The following is a 17,989-nucleotide window of genomic DNA, read 5'->3' on the forward strand; positions in this document are numbered from 1 at the left end:
ATATATATATATATATATATATATATAAAAATATATATTTATATATGTATATATATATATATATATATATATATATATATATATATATATATATATATATATATATATATATATATATATATATATATATATATATAATATACATATAATATATATATATATATATATATATATATATATATATATATATATATATATATATATATATATATATATATATATATATATATATATTGTGTATATATATTGTGTATATATATTGGAAATATATATACATATTTTTTACTATCCTAACTGCTAGATTTTGATTTGATGGCTTTTGACCAAAGGGATTCATTGATATTAAATTATAGATTCACATTTTTTTGTATAAAAATCCCTAGATGATTTTATAAAATTAATACAATAATTATGTATCGTCAAGTATTACATAATATGCTATTTATATACACTTACATTACTCTTATTTTATCTTACAACTAAGTACATTTTAAAAAGAAAATGTGATTCATATTAAAATAGGTAATTTTTCTACAAATTAAAAAAATCGATACATTAATGGAAAACGATTTGTAAAAAATCCCACTTAAAATAAGCGTTTTTACATTTGAATTATACGTTTATTAAAAATAAAATGTGGTTTTAATTGAACAATTTTTACTGAAAGGCAGTGTTGTTTACTAAAATAACCTATTCACTATTATCCAAAAACGGATTCAAGAAATGAACACAAATAAAATCGAACAGATATTTTGATCCCAAAATAATCGTCGCACGGCAGTAAGTTCCTTCGTTAATTTCTCGAACTTTATCGATTTTAGTGAGAACAACACATAAAAATTGCACAAAAGATCCATCTATCAGTAGGGCTGTTTAATCTTCTCACCAAAAAGATAAAGATGGCATCCCCATACTCACTTTTGGTGCTAACAGCACCTAAAACATACATAAAAATAGAAAAAAATAATAAGATAAAAAAATATTATGAAGCATCTATTTAAAGCCCCCTATACACGCTCAAATATGTTTGGCGAGCATGTTGGTGACACATGTTAGAATATTTGAAGGTACACAGTTGCTGTGCTTGGTTTAGATTTTTAAAAATATTTTTTATTTTCAGCGCTTTAGCGCAGAAAATATCGATACGTGTACTCTACAGCTAAGTAAATATACTACGACAATTTCAAAAAATAAGTTTTGTACGGAATATTATTGGTCTAAAGAATGCCCACAAATGACAAAATAAATCATTATTTGCAACATTTTGAGTGTGTCCACATACTTGTTCACAAAATCTGGATTATCTCCAATTACAGGAGTTATTTTCATATTATTTTTTGACATCTCATCAAAGATGAATATGGATAAATATGGGAGAATATGGAAGTCTGGGCATTTACGGGGCTTACGACCGTCATAGGCTGGTTTAAGTGATCACTTTACACACGTGTAACATTCACCAATTCTACCCATTATTGACAACCACACTACTCAAATTCTTGGAAGTTCTATATATATGAACCAATTTAGAAACCTTGTTCTTTACATCTCACCAATAGATGTCTCTATTGAAGTTTTAGTGATTCATGAACAAGGTTTCTAAATTGGTTCATATATATAGAACTTCCAAGAATTTGAGTAGTGTGGTTGTCAATAATGGGTAGAATTGGTGAATGTTACACGTGTGTAAAGTGATCACTTAAACCAGCCTATGACGGTCGTAAGCCCCGTAAATGCCCAGACTTCCATATTCTGCCATATTCATCCATATTCATCTTTGATGAGATGTCAAAAAATAATCATTATTTGCATTTTGAATCAAAGAGACTCGAATAAAAATCAATGAATAGTAATTTAATTTCAAATTAAGGTAAAATAATATTTGAACTTTGACTGTCGAAAATATAATTTTTAAAATTTTATATTTTACTTAATTATCAAGGTAGTATAGATATCGCAATCAAAATATTTCCATTATTAATATTAAAATGGATGGTAAATACCACAAATTCTCAAAATGTATTGAAACGTGTTTTGTTGCATCCCGCATAATTTATGCATCAAAATGGTGTTTAAAATTGACGAGGAATGCATCGAAAGACGTGTCACCATAGATTTTAAGAAATATTAGTACTTATCAAGGGAAAATAAATTAAAAACAAATGTTTTAGCGGCAATATCGATTGATAAGCACTTGTATATTTACCCTAAGCACCAACGTGTTTGTTGTTCATAGTAAAATCGAGTTTTTTTTTTAATAACTTAACATGTTTTTGTGCATATGTGGGGTTAAATATTTTAAACCTTTTTTAGTTTGTGATTACCATGTATACAATATGTCGGCTTTCGATTGTGTTTTTGTTCTAAGAGCACGGTATAAAAAGTATAATAATGCCTCTTAAATAATTTAATAACATAATAATTACGTATATAATTAATGGTATGATTTTCGAAACGTAAAATTATTTATCTTCCCAAATTTAAAATTAATGTGATATTAAATATAAAACACCTTAAAATTATTTATTTATCTACTACTTATCTACAGTTTTGGCGTTTATATTTTGAAATACCCCGTCATTAAATTTAAAGGCAAAAGTTTCAAAATCAACAAAATATTCATAAAAAGTCTTTTAAAAGCAAAAATAACATCAAAATATTCATGGTTCTACAAGATTTTACTTTCCATCGATGCTTTTCGTCGTATTGGCCATATATCTACGGATATAAGAATGTGTTGGTAAATTTATCTTTACTTTAATTCAATAAGAAAAAAGATTTTTTTTAAAGTAAAGAAAAAATATCTATTCATGACTTATATACACGCAGACAACGCCTTTGTAATACTTTGTAAGACTCCCTGGTATTTAAGGTTTGAACGTTGAATTTAAATGATACAAAATGATCAAGTATTTACATTCGGCGAATGTATATAATTCAAATAAAAAAAATACAATACATATTTTCAAATATTCTAGGGCGTAATGGGATCTAAAAGGTTGGGAGCCACTGGAAAATTATGCTATGTTTGAAATACCAAAAAAAACATTTATAAGTATATTTTTACAAAAATTAGTAACATTTGTACAGTTATGGTTGAAAAAAATTATTTAACATTTAAAAAAAATCATAAATTCAATGAAAGTTTATTAGGGAAAATTTGAGATGATATTTATACACAGGTTTTCGTGTAGTTCGCATTTCATTGCTATCGATTAATCAGAATATTATGAAATTGCTTTTAAGTAAAATTGTAGGTATAAGCATCCAATAAAGGTACAAGCGTTAAAGATTATGCAATAAAATAAAATAAAAATACTTAAAAATGGAGATATAAGATACATGGCCTTCAAAGTCAATTTTTACTCGCTCTATGCGGGTATTTCTTAAGTCTGTAACTACCTAAGTATCGTGGAACTGAACAATTCCATTTGATAAACTTCACTCGCGATAAAGTATCTGGAAACAGGAAAACGGTTCCGTTTGAACCGGTTCTGTGGAACTAGTCGTTCCTCACTTCGCACACGAAGAAGGTCTCGAAGGAGCAGGGGGAGTCGTTCCACTTGAGTCCTTTCCCGTCCCGGTTCCACAACTCCAGGCAGTTCTCTTCTTCTCCGTTCTCGTACCTAAAGTTGTTCGGCTCTCCGGCATTCCAGTTGGTGAAGGTGATGGGTCTTCCGGAAGACATCCAGAAGAAGGACCCTTCTTCGGCCAAGTCGGTACCGGAAGTCCAGAAATGCTCGTTTCCGTAGCCTGAAACCAAGAAAAAACTATGAATTCAATTTGACAAATTGTCAATAAATTTTTACACGTAAATTTCAATTTTATTTGTTGCTTCGGCATTCACTTGGTGGTAAGACATGATGAAATTGTAAAAGAAAAACACTTGTTTTTTTACCACTTAAGTTTATTTTATCACGACAACTAGTTTCGGAAGCCATTCTTCCATCTTCAGGTCTAAATGTAAACATATTTACATGAAGACATGAAGATGGAAGCAAAGCTTCCGAAACTAGTTGTAATAATAAAATAAACTCAAGTGGTAAAAAACAAGTGTTTTTCTTTTACAATTTCGTAAATTTCTATGTCAACACATTTTCTCAGTGATTTTGCCATATAACTATAATTAAAATATATTATATATAAAATATACAAATTAATATGAATTTGCGTTATCGATTTGAATTCTGCTCCCTTTTATGCTGATAAAGCTGTGCTTTTTGCCGATAGTTAGTTTGTAATGTATATATTAATTATTAAATAAATTGAATTGAATTGAATGGAAGAAGAAGAAAGAAGAAGATAAGTTTCCCATGTATGTTTGAATTCTTTAAAATTTCAATAAAATATAGTAATGATTAAATGTACAAGGGTTTCCGGAATGCCTGTTCAAGCTAGACTGAAAAATGGGTCAAGACTCGAGATATTATGCGTGAACAAAGAATTTAAATTCCATTATTTTTAAAAACACCTTGAGCATTTTAATTTAAAAATCCGATTGAAATAAATTAGAGTACTTTATCATTCTAGATTGTTGTGTACGCTTTAAGAAAGCCAGCAGTTTGTTCGCGTAAAAAAATATTAAAGCTTGTGACATATTGGCAACGTATCGTAAATCATAAGACATTGGGAGACATTGTATTATAATTCATATGTATTTTTTTCATCGACAACAGCTTCTAACATCAAAACACTCATTAATCAAAGAAATTGAAATTTGCTATCATAGCAGCCTACTCACAAGGTTTATGATGGAGTAGTACAATATATTTCGAAAACAATTAGGAATTTATATTTATGTCAATGATTTGTGTGGGTAGGCATGTTTGTATTTACACATATGAATGTCTAAATACAAACATTAACCGATTTTAAACGAAAATGCTTTAAAATTGTTCCTTTAAATTAATTTAATTTGATAATTAAAATGTTACTTTGTTTTAAAATCCCTATAAATATTTTATTATAATTTAATTATAATGTCTCCCGGTTTCGAAGCTAACCACTTCTTTAATATTCCGCTTCTTTATTGTATTAATCAGTCTTGATAAAGAAGCGGTTAGCTTCGAAACCGGTAGACATTATAATTCAGTTATAATAAAAATTTTTATAGTGATTTTGAAACAAAGTTATATTTTAATTATAAAATTGATAATCACTAAGTTACAATATAACACAAATTATTTAAATTTCATTAAATCACCTTCGTTATTGAAAGACTATTTATTGTGGACTATTTATTTATTTATTTTGTTATTTAAGACTATTTATTCTGGAGGTCCCGGGCTCGATTCCCAAGGGGGGTAAAATAAATGTTTGTGATTTTTTCACTGTCATATTTATTTAATATTACCTTGTATTGGTACCTGAAGCGGAGGGCTGATCACCTTTCCTTCATGTGTAAACGATCAAGATAATACTGCGTTTATATGACGCAGTGCCCTATGCACCATTGGGTGCGGATAAGGGTTTTTTATTAGTATTTATTGTGTGTCTGCCTACATGGTATGTATAGTGATCAGAACTTTTGGTTCGATGTTGGAGGTCCCAGGTTATAATATAATATAAGTTTTTATTTTTTTTTATTAAAGTTTTACTTCGTAAATACTATTATTGCATAAAATCAATTATAACACGTGTGTCGATGCATTCCGCATCGTTTTCAAACACCGTATGTGAAGCTAAGTCAAAATTTTAGTGTTGTGTCCTTGGAACGTTGAAGGATGAAGGATGATTTATTTATTATTTTTAATTTTCCGTCAGTGGGAACAAGGACATCATTGTTATATTTATTTGATATTACCTATTGGTGCTGGAATCGCAGAACTGATCACCTTACCTTCACATAATATATTATTAGATTATAACCAATATTTTTAGAATTTCCACTTTATTTTTGTTTGACCAGCGACCGGGTTTCGTCGTTACCGACATCATCAGACTGGTCTGATGATGTCGGTAACGTCAGACCAGTCTGATGATGTCGGTAACGACGAAACCCGGTCGCTGGTCAAATAAAAATAAAGTGGAAAAGCTTGAAATATTGGTTTTAATCTAATAATATATTAAAAATGCAATTCCATCACGAAGTGTCAGTGGATAATATAAACCTTCACATAATGAATGTGCAAGTTAACATTGCAACAATTTGTTGTAGTGCCCTATGCACCATTGGGTGCAGATAAGGGAAATAATCATTTCAAAAAATCCCCAATACCTCATTTTTTAATAGAATCCATTTTATGTGAACAAATCTGAATGTAGAATCAAAATATACGGGATTACCTGAATCTCTGACGTATTTCTCCAATTTGTCATTCTCTTCCTGTGACGATATGGAGGCGAGATGCATCCCGTGGAAACGGCAGTACTGCGCAGCCTTGAACCAGTTGGCCTGAAATCAAATCCATTTATTAAAACCTAGAAAATCTGAAAAAATGTGAAAAATTCTTGAAACTGAATAAAACGCGTAGAAACGATGTCGTCGTATATCATTTGAATCTTGGGCGTTATAAACGTCAAACATAATTTTATAAGCCGTTGGTAATATTACATTTTTATTTGACATCTTTCACAAACAATTTATGATTTTAAGTATAAGGTAGATTCAGAACGTACGTGTAAAAGAAAACCGTTTTTAAATTGGAGTCCTTCTGTTAATATTTTATTACAACTAGAAAAATACTGTATTTTTAGGTTATATTTAAATAAAAATTCAAATTTTCGTTTGTTCAAAATCTTTAATTTTCTAAAGCTATTCACCGATTGCATCAATATTTCATACAATGTTGCATTCCAAAACGAGCGTGTATATTATCTATATAAATAAAAATGAAAAGGCTCGTTTGCTCAAAATCTTAAATCTCCATAAGGTATTCACCGATTGATTTAAAATTCTGACACCACTTTGGATTCGAATTCGCGCGAGTTTTTATTTGCCTGTGACAGGTGTTTTTACTTGAGACAGTTAAAAACATGTTTTTGTAACAAAAAACAGTTTTTCCCAATGACAGCGCCATCTATTGAACCTAACAACAATAGACGGAATGACAAGTATTGCCTACGGCGGACAGTGTGCTTTTTGGCATTGCTGTAACATATTATTTTCAATATTTAGATTTTAGATTGGTCCGCCTCCGTAGTGTAATGGTCAGCACGCTCGGCTACCGTACTGGAGGTCCCGGGTTCGATTCCCAAGGAGGGTCGAATAAATATAAGTGATGTTTTCACTGTAATATTTATTCAATATTACCCTGGACTGGTACCTGAAACAGAGGGCCGATCACCTTTCCTTCATGTGTTAATGATCAAGATAACACTGCGTTTATATGATGCAGTGCCCTATGCACCATCGGGGTGCGGATAAGGGTTTGAATGAATGAATAGTTGTTTCATCGATTTTTGATAGATTTTATTATTTCGCAAGCATTGTGAACAAAAAATTTGAGCTTTCTATTATATTATTTATTTTACATCTTGCTAGATTGAGCCACATCAACGCGTACCAGTGTAAAGCTAGAATTAAATAATATTTAATGAATTTTTATTTCTGATTAAATACTGAATTACTGTTTTATAGAAAGCTTTAGCGTAAGATTATAATCATGTGCTAATAGATCAGATAATGTATAAAAAAGATTGAAACGAAGAAAAAAACGCATTTATCATCTAATGGTATTAATTCGCAACAATTTGTCCGCATCTCTTGTTTTATTTCTAACGTTTCATCACTGTTAAGCACATATTTCATAATATTATATCAATACATTATTAATAGTATAATATCTATACACTTAGAGGCCTGAGAAAATATTGGCATTGATTATTTATTATACTCTTTAAAGCCGATGTTCAAATTGGTCCGTTTTTTATGCATCGCTACATAACTGCCCTGGGTGAAATTCATGATGTATCGAATCATGGAGTACTACTTAAATGCCAGCAAAAAATGAATTTGCTAAAACAAATGTGTTAGAATTGCGCTAAGTATCTCTCAAGGCTGTGGAAAACAACTGATATAGTTATTATCTTAACATATTACTGTATAACACTAAATAATCAAAATAACCGACTGCTTGATATGAATTTACGAATATACTGATATTATTTCGAGATTTTAAGTTGCACTGCATCACATATAATAGATGCAACGTTAAATTGTATGGAGGCAAGGTTATCAGTTTCACGCTTTAGGTCCAGGGTTATATTAAATAAATTATTGATTCCATTTTGACATCTCAATAAACACAAAGAAGAATATGGAAATCTAGTTATTTACAGGGCTATCGACCGGTCATAACCTGGTTAAGTGATTTAATTTTTTATGTAGCTTATAAAAAAGTCTCTGCTCAATGAAACATTCCTCAAACCAAAAAAGATGGCTGTTATGAACTCACATGTACTGTGTCATTTAAGTGTTACAAAAATTTGAGTAGTGTGGTTGTCAATTATGCGAAGAATGATGAATGTAGCACGTGTGTAAAGTGTCACTTAACCACCCTATAACAGGTCATAAACCTTGTAAATACCCAGATTTCCATATTCTTCTTCATCTGTGGTGAGATATCAAGATGTAAAAATAACTCCTAAGAGGAGAATACCCAGATTTGTGAACAAATATTTGGACACACTCCTTATTATTTTTTGACATCTCATCAAAGATGAAGAAGAATATGGAAGTCTGGGCATTTACGGGGCTGACGACCGTCATAGGCTGGTTTAAGTGATCAATTTACACACGTGTAACATCCACCAATTCTATCCACTATTGACAACCATACTTCTCTCAATTGTTTGGGCTTCTACATTTATCATTAATCTCATGACGCTTTTTAAGTTAGTTCACTAGAGCCATCTTTGTTATCAGAGACCCTTTTGTTTAGATGTATGCAGGATCTTAAACGGATTATTTTGCATACTGGAAAACGCCTAAAAATTTGATTTTCACTTTTAATGCAGCTTATAATTTGACCAGATTTTTTATTCCATTTATTTTCTTCTTCATCTATGTTGATATTCTTGGAAGTTCTATATAAATGAACCAATTTTGAAATAATTTTGAGACATCTATTGGTGAGATGAAAATCCTCCTTATTATTCCCACAAAATGTTGTGAATAATAATAATAATGATAGATCATATTTATTATTGACTTAAGTACATCGTGAACATCATGTATGTACTTAAATCAATAATAAAACTAATAAAATACATGGCGTGACTTTCCTTTTCGTTAAATCTTATATGTAGTTATATGCACGAGCGAGAAACGATTTAACGAAGAGTTGGAAGACCGAAATAATTCAATTTTATTACAGATAACTCAAAAATTGCCATGAAATGTTAAAGATCGTTACTGCGTCATAAATATTAAAGCATTTAAACCGCAAAAGTCTGATGTGAGTATTAATAAAGTTCAAAAATAAGTTATTGGATAATTTTAAGTAAAGGTCGAGTTGCCCTTATGATGGCCTGCATAGTGTGCACATGTTATAAAGTAATTTGTTGAAAATTCAGGTCAATGTTACTTCATTTGGTCAAAGTAAAATACATAAGTAAACTACCAATACTTAACAGCTTGAAATTGAAAGTAAGTATAATAATAAAATATAACAATCTTTTTTATTATTATTAATAGATTCAGCAGTCACTTTGTAGAAATCGGTCACTCCTTTCAACAACGTCAAATATCAAAAATCGATAATTTTCAGTTGCACATGTTTTCAGAATGCCCAGAAAATGTACTATATCCCAGAAAAAGCGGCATTTTTTTAAACTTAATATTTACCCGCTACAGAGCAGAAAGTGTTCTTTGTGCATTCTGAAGAAAAGGTATTGTGTAATTATTTTTTTCAATTTACTAAATATTTTTCAAATTTAATATTACCCTGGACTGGTATCTGAAGCGGAGGGCTGATCACCTTTCCTTCATGTGTCAAGGATCAAGATAATACTGTGTTTATATGATGCAGTGCCCTATGCACCACTGGGTGCGGATAAGGGTTTGAAAGAAAAAAAAAAATTATGTTTCTACATATTTACAACGAAAAAGCAAAATAAATATATCTGTCGGTGGTTTTGTCCACAATGTTATAATTATAAGGTGTAATAATGAAATAATAAAAGAAGTAAAAAGCACTCCAATTTTAAAAAAAAATATTTTCGTTTTAAATGTCTGAAGATATTTATACCACTTTGTCAAAATAAACCGTGTGTCCGAGAAAAAAATACCGGGATAAAATAAAGTTAAAAATACCCAATTCAAAGTATAGCTCTGATAAAAAAGTAATAATTATAAAATTGTCAAAAAAAGTATGAAATAAGAATACAAGCTTAAAAAAACAAAAAAGACGATGGTTTAAAAAATGTAAAAAATTAATTATTGCAAAACAGATTTTAGAAATGAAAAAAAAGAAATATCTAAAAATGAAAAGGTGAAAAAATACGTATGGCATATAATTTTTTTTTTAAAAAGTATGAGAAATATATGTATATTATAAAAAAATCTATTTTTAGTCAAGTTATTACATTTATCGTGTACAAAAAGCTCCAATAAATTTTACACAATGTAAATAAGATTTGTTTTTTTCTTCAAAAAGTATGTATGAATAAGCTTTCAAAAGCTCGCATGAGACCTTTTATCGCTGTATCTAAAAATAAATATTCAATACGATTCCCTGGTAAATTGGGAGTTAATATATCTACTTACTTATAGAAAGCTGTTTGAATGAGTTGTATGAAAATTTTTCGAGTCCTGTCATCTCCGGTATGGTCTAGTGGCTAGGATACCTGGCTCTCACCCAGGAGGCTCGGGTTCGATTCCCGGTACCGGAATATATTTTTTTGTCGTAATTTTATTTTTATTAATAACGCTTTTACAAAAAAAATATGTTACGTAATATTTTTAAGACGAAATAAATTATATCAATATTTAAATAATACTTTCTTCAATGAAATAACTTTAATGTACCATTATTGTCGAATGCTCATTCGATATCATACGAAACAATCTCAACACGCCTTTCTTAATTTTATCAATAATCTCAGCCTTGTATTCTTTCCTTATATCACAATTCGAACATCAACTATTCATTGTTTTCATAAAAAAACATTCATATGATATTTCGAAATAACTGCGGATCGAAGAGCATTTCATGCCATCAAGCATACAACGGCAAAGTCACGATTGTCATGTTGACAGTTTGAGCCCTCGCAAGACAAAACTGCTGTCATATAAATAAATAAATTTGTATCATTAAGGACTTACTCGTAAGTACAGAATTCAATCAGCGGCCGACCACGGAGAGAAAACATGTCTCTACACGCCCGATTTCTTTCAATAATGTATATTGGATATTTTTGTCTTTTAGAATGTATATAGAATTTTTTTTATAATTTTTAAACTAATAAAAATATTAACTTTACTGCTTACCGTTCAAAGGCTATTTTTTTCCAAATCATTTTATTATTTAAAAAAAAAAATCAATACAAAAATGGTGTTTTAAGGATAAAATAATTTACGTACAACAATACCTGGATTTTTGCGACTTATAGAATACTGGGATTTATAAGGGATTTTGGTAGTTACAGCCGATCAATATTTGAGACGTTTTTGCAGCAAATTATTCTATGGTGCCCAGAATTTTAATGTTATGGATAAAAGTAAACTGTTACATGTGCCATCATAAATGTAACCATTTCGTTACAGTGACAATTTATCTGTGGGAGGACGTAAAGTGTAGGAAGACTTCATTTAGTATGGCCTTTCCTATATGATATATCATTATGCATTTCTCTTCAGAACTAATTTAAACCCACATTTCATCTATTGTTATAATTTTTTATTCATACTTGAAACATAATATGCACTTCTATAGTCGTTAATAAAAAAAAAAAACAATTAATTTTAAAGGTTGAATTTCAAAACTCGCCTCCGTTAGTTAAGTGAAATATTGTTTAAAATATTTAGAAAAAAATATTTAAATATTGTGTTTATTATTAAGATTATGTTATATGTATGTAAGAATCCAGTAAAATTTAACGTTTTAATTGTTTTTGAGTAAGCTCCAATTTTGGTTTCAATTTTGTCTCATGTTTGCTTTAAAAAACTTATCTGTATTTAAAATCAACAAAAAATAATAATTATTGTAAACTAACCATCCTATTAACCATCACGCTTCTTCTCCGCAGGGGTAGGCAGAGAGAATAGAGCGCCACACCACTCTGTCTTTACAAACAATCTTCCCATCTTACACATTCATGTATCTCCACATTCATATCCGCCGATTATTCCGACTCCTGACCTGACCACTTTCAAGTATTGTAAATACTTATGCTCAGCACTTTTCAGAAATTTTACCGTCCGGCTTCAGTTAGCGTGATAAAACGATGATTGGCTTGTGCTTTTGTCCAGCTTTCCTCGGATCGGTCGAACTACGTTCCGGTACCTTTTTTCACGGGTATGTATATTTTTTTAAATTTCAAATTTAACTACACGAAACAATGTTTGCGCTTCGGTAATTACAATCTATATTTATATAATTCGTCAAAATGATAAAATACAGTATTTATAATGAATATTTTGTAATGATATTTGAACACATATTTTTTAAGTAAAATGCTTGATGTGAAGACGCGAAGATGAGAAGAATTACGGGACCTTTTTTATTGAAAAAAAAAACCGTGCTTATACTTACTGTTATTATTAATATACATTTAATAAAAAAAAAGTATATTGATGTGTTAGGTACTTACCAAGTTGAAAAGTTTTTTAAACAGTTTTAGTTAAAGGGGAATTAGTTATAGCCAGTTTTATGGAAAATCTTTTAAAAGAGTTTTAAATAAGATATTTTAAAATGTCTTATTTATTTTATTCTAAAGAGTGAACTTTTTTTACGTACTGTCAATTGGAATAACTTGATTTAAAAAAAAGCTTTTTTTTACTAACGACGTCACTGTAATTTTATTTACAAGTAACAGGACATTTGATGTTTAAGAAGGCGAGAAGCAAAGGAGTATTTGCATTTATGAATTAAGAATGGTTGAAAAAAATAATTCAGATTATTAATATTATAACTTACTGATGTATGCTAATGAGTGAAAAAAATGTATTTCACAAGCCGAGCATCTGTTCGTAATGACGAAACTAGTTCAAAGTCACATTCCTCTGAAGGTGATGTAATATTATATTTATGTAAAATACAATAACAAGTGTTCGGGGTAAATTGCAAAGAGTATTTATATTTATATATATATATATATATATACATATATATATATATATATATATATATATATATATATATATATATATATATATATATATATATATATATATATATACATAAATATATTTATATATATATATATATATATATATATATATATATATATATATATATATATATATATATATATTTACCACTTTGCTATCACTTTGCATTTTCAATGTTTTTGAAAACATTGTTAAATAAAACTAGATCTTTGTTTTTAACCACTTTTATGTTAGATACTTTTCTCTAACTGGCTTTGACAAGAATATTATCAACTTTAGTGATGGACATGGACAAGTCATGTCTAGGTAATTGACAAAACCTGCTGAAAATACCAAAAATAAAAGTGGTTAAAAACAAAGTTCTATTTTTATTTATAAAATTCTCAATTTTTTTATTATTAATTTACATGCACTGTTAAATTAAACTTAAGAAATGTGTGCTTTTTATTGTCATTTTTATCATTTCACCAAACTGAGCCACAAGAACGCTTATCGGGTACACCTATTGAATAATAAAGTTTTGAAAGATTTTTGATTAATTAGTCAAATTAAATTTTCTGACTTGTACATTAATCGTTGCGCAGTACACAAATTGTCTCGGAACAAAAACAGAAAAAAATACCTCAATGTGACATTGAAAAAAATGTTAAAATTAGCTTTGGATCGAGCACAAAGTAATGAACTGGTTTAGATCATAATCGATTCAAAACAATATGAAAAAATGCGGAATTGTTTGGTTTTACACCTGACGCGTATATTTATAATTACAAATAATATATTCGATGTTTTGATTTCTTATTGAAAAAAACGGATTAATTGCTGTGTTTTTCAAATTGATCGTAAACTAAAAACTGACATCTTTATTAGAAAATTTACATACTAACGCATTACGCAATAGGGCTCAGTTTTTCATACAGGCGAAAAATGTATGTACGTGTATCAAGGCGTCCAAAGCCCTATAGAGGCTTGTCTATATATAGAATAGTAAGAAAAGGCAAAATAAATGTGAAAAACATATCACAAACATCCAAAACAATTTATCTTAAAATATTTTAAAATTTATAAAAAAATGTTTTAAGATAAATTGATCTAAAAATATATCTAAAAATTTATCTAAAAATATATCTCAAATAAATCTTTCATGAATTTATTTTGCGGTTGGCGGGCTTCGACGCGACGCCAGTTTCACAGTCAAGCGTCTACCTAACTAAACCACGGCATCTCGGCTGTCCAAATTTGGAACACAGTAAGGAACATTTTTTTGTAGTACGTTTTTTTGCATTTTTGGACTAAGTAGATTCTACTTAGTCCATAAATGCAAAAAAAAGTACTACAAAAAAATGTCCCTTACTGTGTTTTAAATTTGGGCAGCCGATCTGTCTAGAGCGATTTAAAAAAATTATATTATTTATTTTATTTAAAGTATTAAGTATGTAAGTTTTCAATTGATACACATATTATTTCATATAAATTATGTATGTATAAATATATATGTAATTTAGTTCAATTTGTAATTAAAAGTTAAGTTTTATATCCAAATAATATTTTTCTCAATAAAAGGGCTTTCTCTAGAATCACGACGGACACGACCCAAAAAAAGATTTTTGACACGGTTTTTTTAAAGCAGCCTTTTAGCATTCAAATGAGCGATCAAAGAATAATATAAAATGAAAAAAAAAAGATTTTTAAAAATATTAATAATGGCTTTTGCCATAAAAAATTGCAAGGAAAGTGATTTATTGATGAATGTTAGCAAATCCAAAATCATGGTTTTTGAAAGAGATGAATGTAGATCTGAGTGTGAAATATTGGTAAATGGGGAGATTTTGGAACAGGTAGATGATTTCATATATTTGGGTAGTATGTTTTCTAGGGATGGAAAGATTGATAATGACATAGAAAGGAGAGTGAATGCTGGGAACAGAGTGAATGGTGCACTAAAATCAGTTTTAGCAAATAAAAATCTATCAGCGGAAGCTAAACTGGCAGTACACAATGGAGTTCTGGTTCCAACCCTTATGTATGGAAGCGAAGCATGGAGTAGGCAAAAGAAGGATGAAAGCAGACTGAATGCAGTCGAAATGCGATCCCTCAGACGAATGTGTGGCAAAACGATGTTTGATACATGTTCGAATGATGAAATAAGGAAAAAATGTAAGGCTGAGATAAGCATTATCGATAAAATTAAGAAAGGTGTGTTGAGATGGTTTGGACATGTGGAGCGTATGAGTGAAGAAAGAACGGTTAAACAAATTTATGGAGCAAATGTAGTTGGAAAAAGAAGCAGAGGACGACCGAGGAAAACTTGGCACAATCAGGTATGTCAAATACTTGAAAGCGGCCGGGTCAGGAGTCGTAATAATCGTCGGGTATGTATGAGGAGATGCATGAATGTAGAAGAGGCAAAGAATGTTTGCAAAGACAGAGTGGTGTGGCGTTCGATTCTCTCTGCCTACCCCTGCGGGGAAGCGGCGTGATGGTTAGTTAGTAGTTAGTTAGTTAGTTAATATCTGCAGTATTTCTTTATTCTTTTTCCTTCATATTGGTTTCCGAAAATTTTATTTGGGTTTAAATTAATAAAATAATCTTCCTACCATATTGTATTTCAGTTCATTATTATTATATAATTATTAATTATCTTTTATTTTATATTTATATACAAGATTCAACATATATTTTTAATTTCTATTTTTATTTTTCACATATTTATAAATGAATGCCTGCATAATAAATTAAAGAGAAGTAAAATATAAACATATATGTACACACATATATATATATATATATATATATATATATATATATATATATATATATATATATATATATATATATATATATATATATATATATATATATATATATATATATATTATATATGTACATATTTATACCTACCGCATATGCGTGATTTTTCCATAAAAAATCGTACTCACGGCACAGCTTAATGCGTACGTACAGCTTAATTTAACCGGTCGAAACATTGATGGCTTAATGCTATCGAAAACGACTTTGCCGGGGGCATGGTCAAGCAATATTGAATATTCTGTCAAACACAAATAAGACTGGGCCAATAGATAGTCTTATTAAAATGATTTATCACTTCTGAGTCAATAAAATCCATGGAATAAAGAGTACAAAACTTTCAACGAATAAGTAATTTATATGGATAACAATTTTTTAAAATATAAATTTGCTGACAATTTGTGGCGCATTTTGTAAACATTATAAAAGAAAACAAAAACTTTGTAGCAATGATTAAGGAAACACTTGTTTTTATACCATTTGAGTTTATCAATGACCACTAGTTTCGGAATCTAAATTTCCACCATAAGGTCTGAATAATACCTAAAATATAAAATTAAAAAAAAACTGTTCTATAAATAAGGAGAGGGGTAAGTTAGGGGGAGGGGGAGTCTTATTTAAAGAACAACTTTTTATTTTATACTTTAGTTATTATTCAGACCTGACGATGGCAGTTTAGCTTCCGAAACTAGTGGTCATTAATAAACTCAAGTGGTATAAAAACAAATGTTTCCATTAATCATCGTAACATGTTTTACCACAAAGTAAATGCCGAAACAATAAATAAATTGTTTTTGACCACTTTTATTTTTGATACTTTTTTCCAACCGGTTTCGACAAGCACCTTGTCATCCATAGTGATGGATATGTGTCATGTCAGGTCTCCCTGACGTCGACTATATCTTGAGAGTAATTGTTCTTATCTTAAGCAGCTCTAAACAGCACCTCGACGGTCCTGATCCCCATACAATCTCGTATATTCCGGAGCCAGGAGATCTGTCTTCTGCCCACACCTCATATACTGGATGATAAGTGATATAATGACACCCTTGCCCGTTATTTCCGGCAGGTGTTGAATAAGAGAGAGGAACAGAGAACCTTGGAAAGGTTTTTCAAGAAGCCAGAAGCTAAGAAGCAAAGGATGGAACAAGAGGATTTCACCCTGCAAGTTTCGGTAGTCTCCGTGGTGGATTATTTTTTTAAACATCCCGGGTTCGATTCCCAATGGAGGGACAAATAAATTAAAGTGATTTTTTTCACTCTAACATTTATTCATTATTACCCTGGACTGGTACCTGAAGCGGAGGGCTAATCACCTTTCATGATGTGTTAACGATCAAGAAAACACTGCGTTTATATGATACAGTGCACTATGTACCTTTAGGGTGCGGATAAGAGTTTGAAATATTTTTTATGGGAAAACGCGTTTCGCATCTAACTTTGTGCATAACAAATTTGCTAATGGAACGAATGAAGTACGTTGCAAGTCATCACTGTATTTAGCTTCTAAATATTTGATAAGCTATTTTTTGAGTTAATAACTTTTTGCACACCTAAATCAGTAGTATAAAGAACTTCTTCTTCCTGGTTCCATTCTAACTTATCATCTTTATAGACTGTTGGGGTCAGTTCTCCTCGTCCCCAGGTTGTAGGTCCTTCTATCATATACAATGTCACCTAGGCCATGCTTTAAAATCATGTTATCTTTTTGTAGCATTTATGAATTTTATGGTCTTCCTCTCGATGTCTTTTGAGGAAGATCCATGGCCATCACCTGGTTAAAAATATGTTCAGGTTCTCTACGTCCTATGTACCCATACCATCTCAATTGCCATTCCTCTACCTTACTATTGATGTCAGTTACACCCAGGCTTCCACGAATGCGTGAATTCTTTATTTGGTCTCTAAGTG

At 29.9% G+C, this 17,989-nt stretch overlaps 1 protein-coding gene and 1 non-coding gene across 6 annotated transcripts in view; one reads left to right on the top strand and one right to left on the bottom strand.

Annotated features, from left to right (window-relative positions):
• Window positions 1–1,601: 1,601 nt before the first annotated feature.
• The window catches only part of tfc (Brevican core protein triforce), a 158,003-nt gene continuing 141,615 nt past the window's right edge, over window positions 1,602–17,989 (bottom strand). For 2 of the 5 annotated variants that reach the window (XM_088267825.1, XM_088267826.1), the window contains exons 3-4: window positions 6,286–6,394; window positions 1,604–3,753 (exon numbers count right to left, since the gene is read on the bottom strand). In XM_088267825.1, the coding sequence (XP_088123951.1) occupies window positions 3,503–3,753; window positions 6,286–6,394 (360 nt within the window). In that variant the 3' untranslated portion in view covers window positions 1,604–3,502. Of the gene's footprint in view, window positions 3,754–6,285; window positions 6,395–17,989 lie in introns of all 5 variants that reach the window. The other 3 variants (XM_088267821.1, XM_088267822.1, XM_088267824.1) reach the window with 3 other exon arrangements.
• On the top strand, window positions 10,762–10,833 carry TRNAE-CUC (transfer RNA glutamic acid (anticodon CUC)). The gene has a single exon. It is a non-coding gene; the product is annotated as a tRNA-Glu (tRNA).

This window comes from Brachycentrus maculatus, unplaced genomic scaffold, assembly GCF_059751285.1.
Source record: "Brachycentrus maculatus isolate JH-2025_06_01 unplaced genomic scaffold, ASM5975128v1 h1tg000306l, whole genome shotgun sequence".
NCBI classification, from domain to species: domain Eukaryota; kingdom Metazoa; phylum Arthropoda; class Insecta; order Trichoptera; family Brachycentridae; genus Brachycentrus; species Brachycentrus maculatus.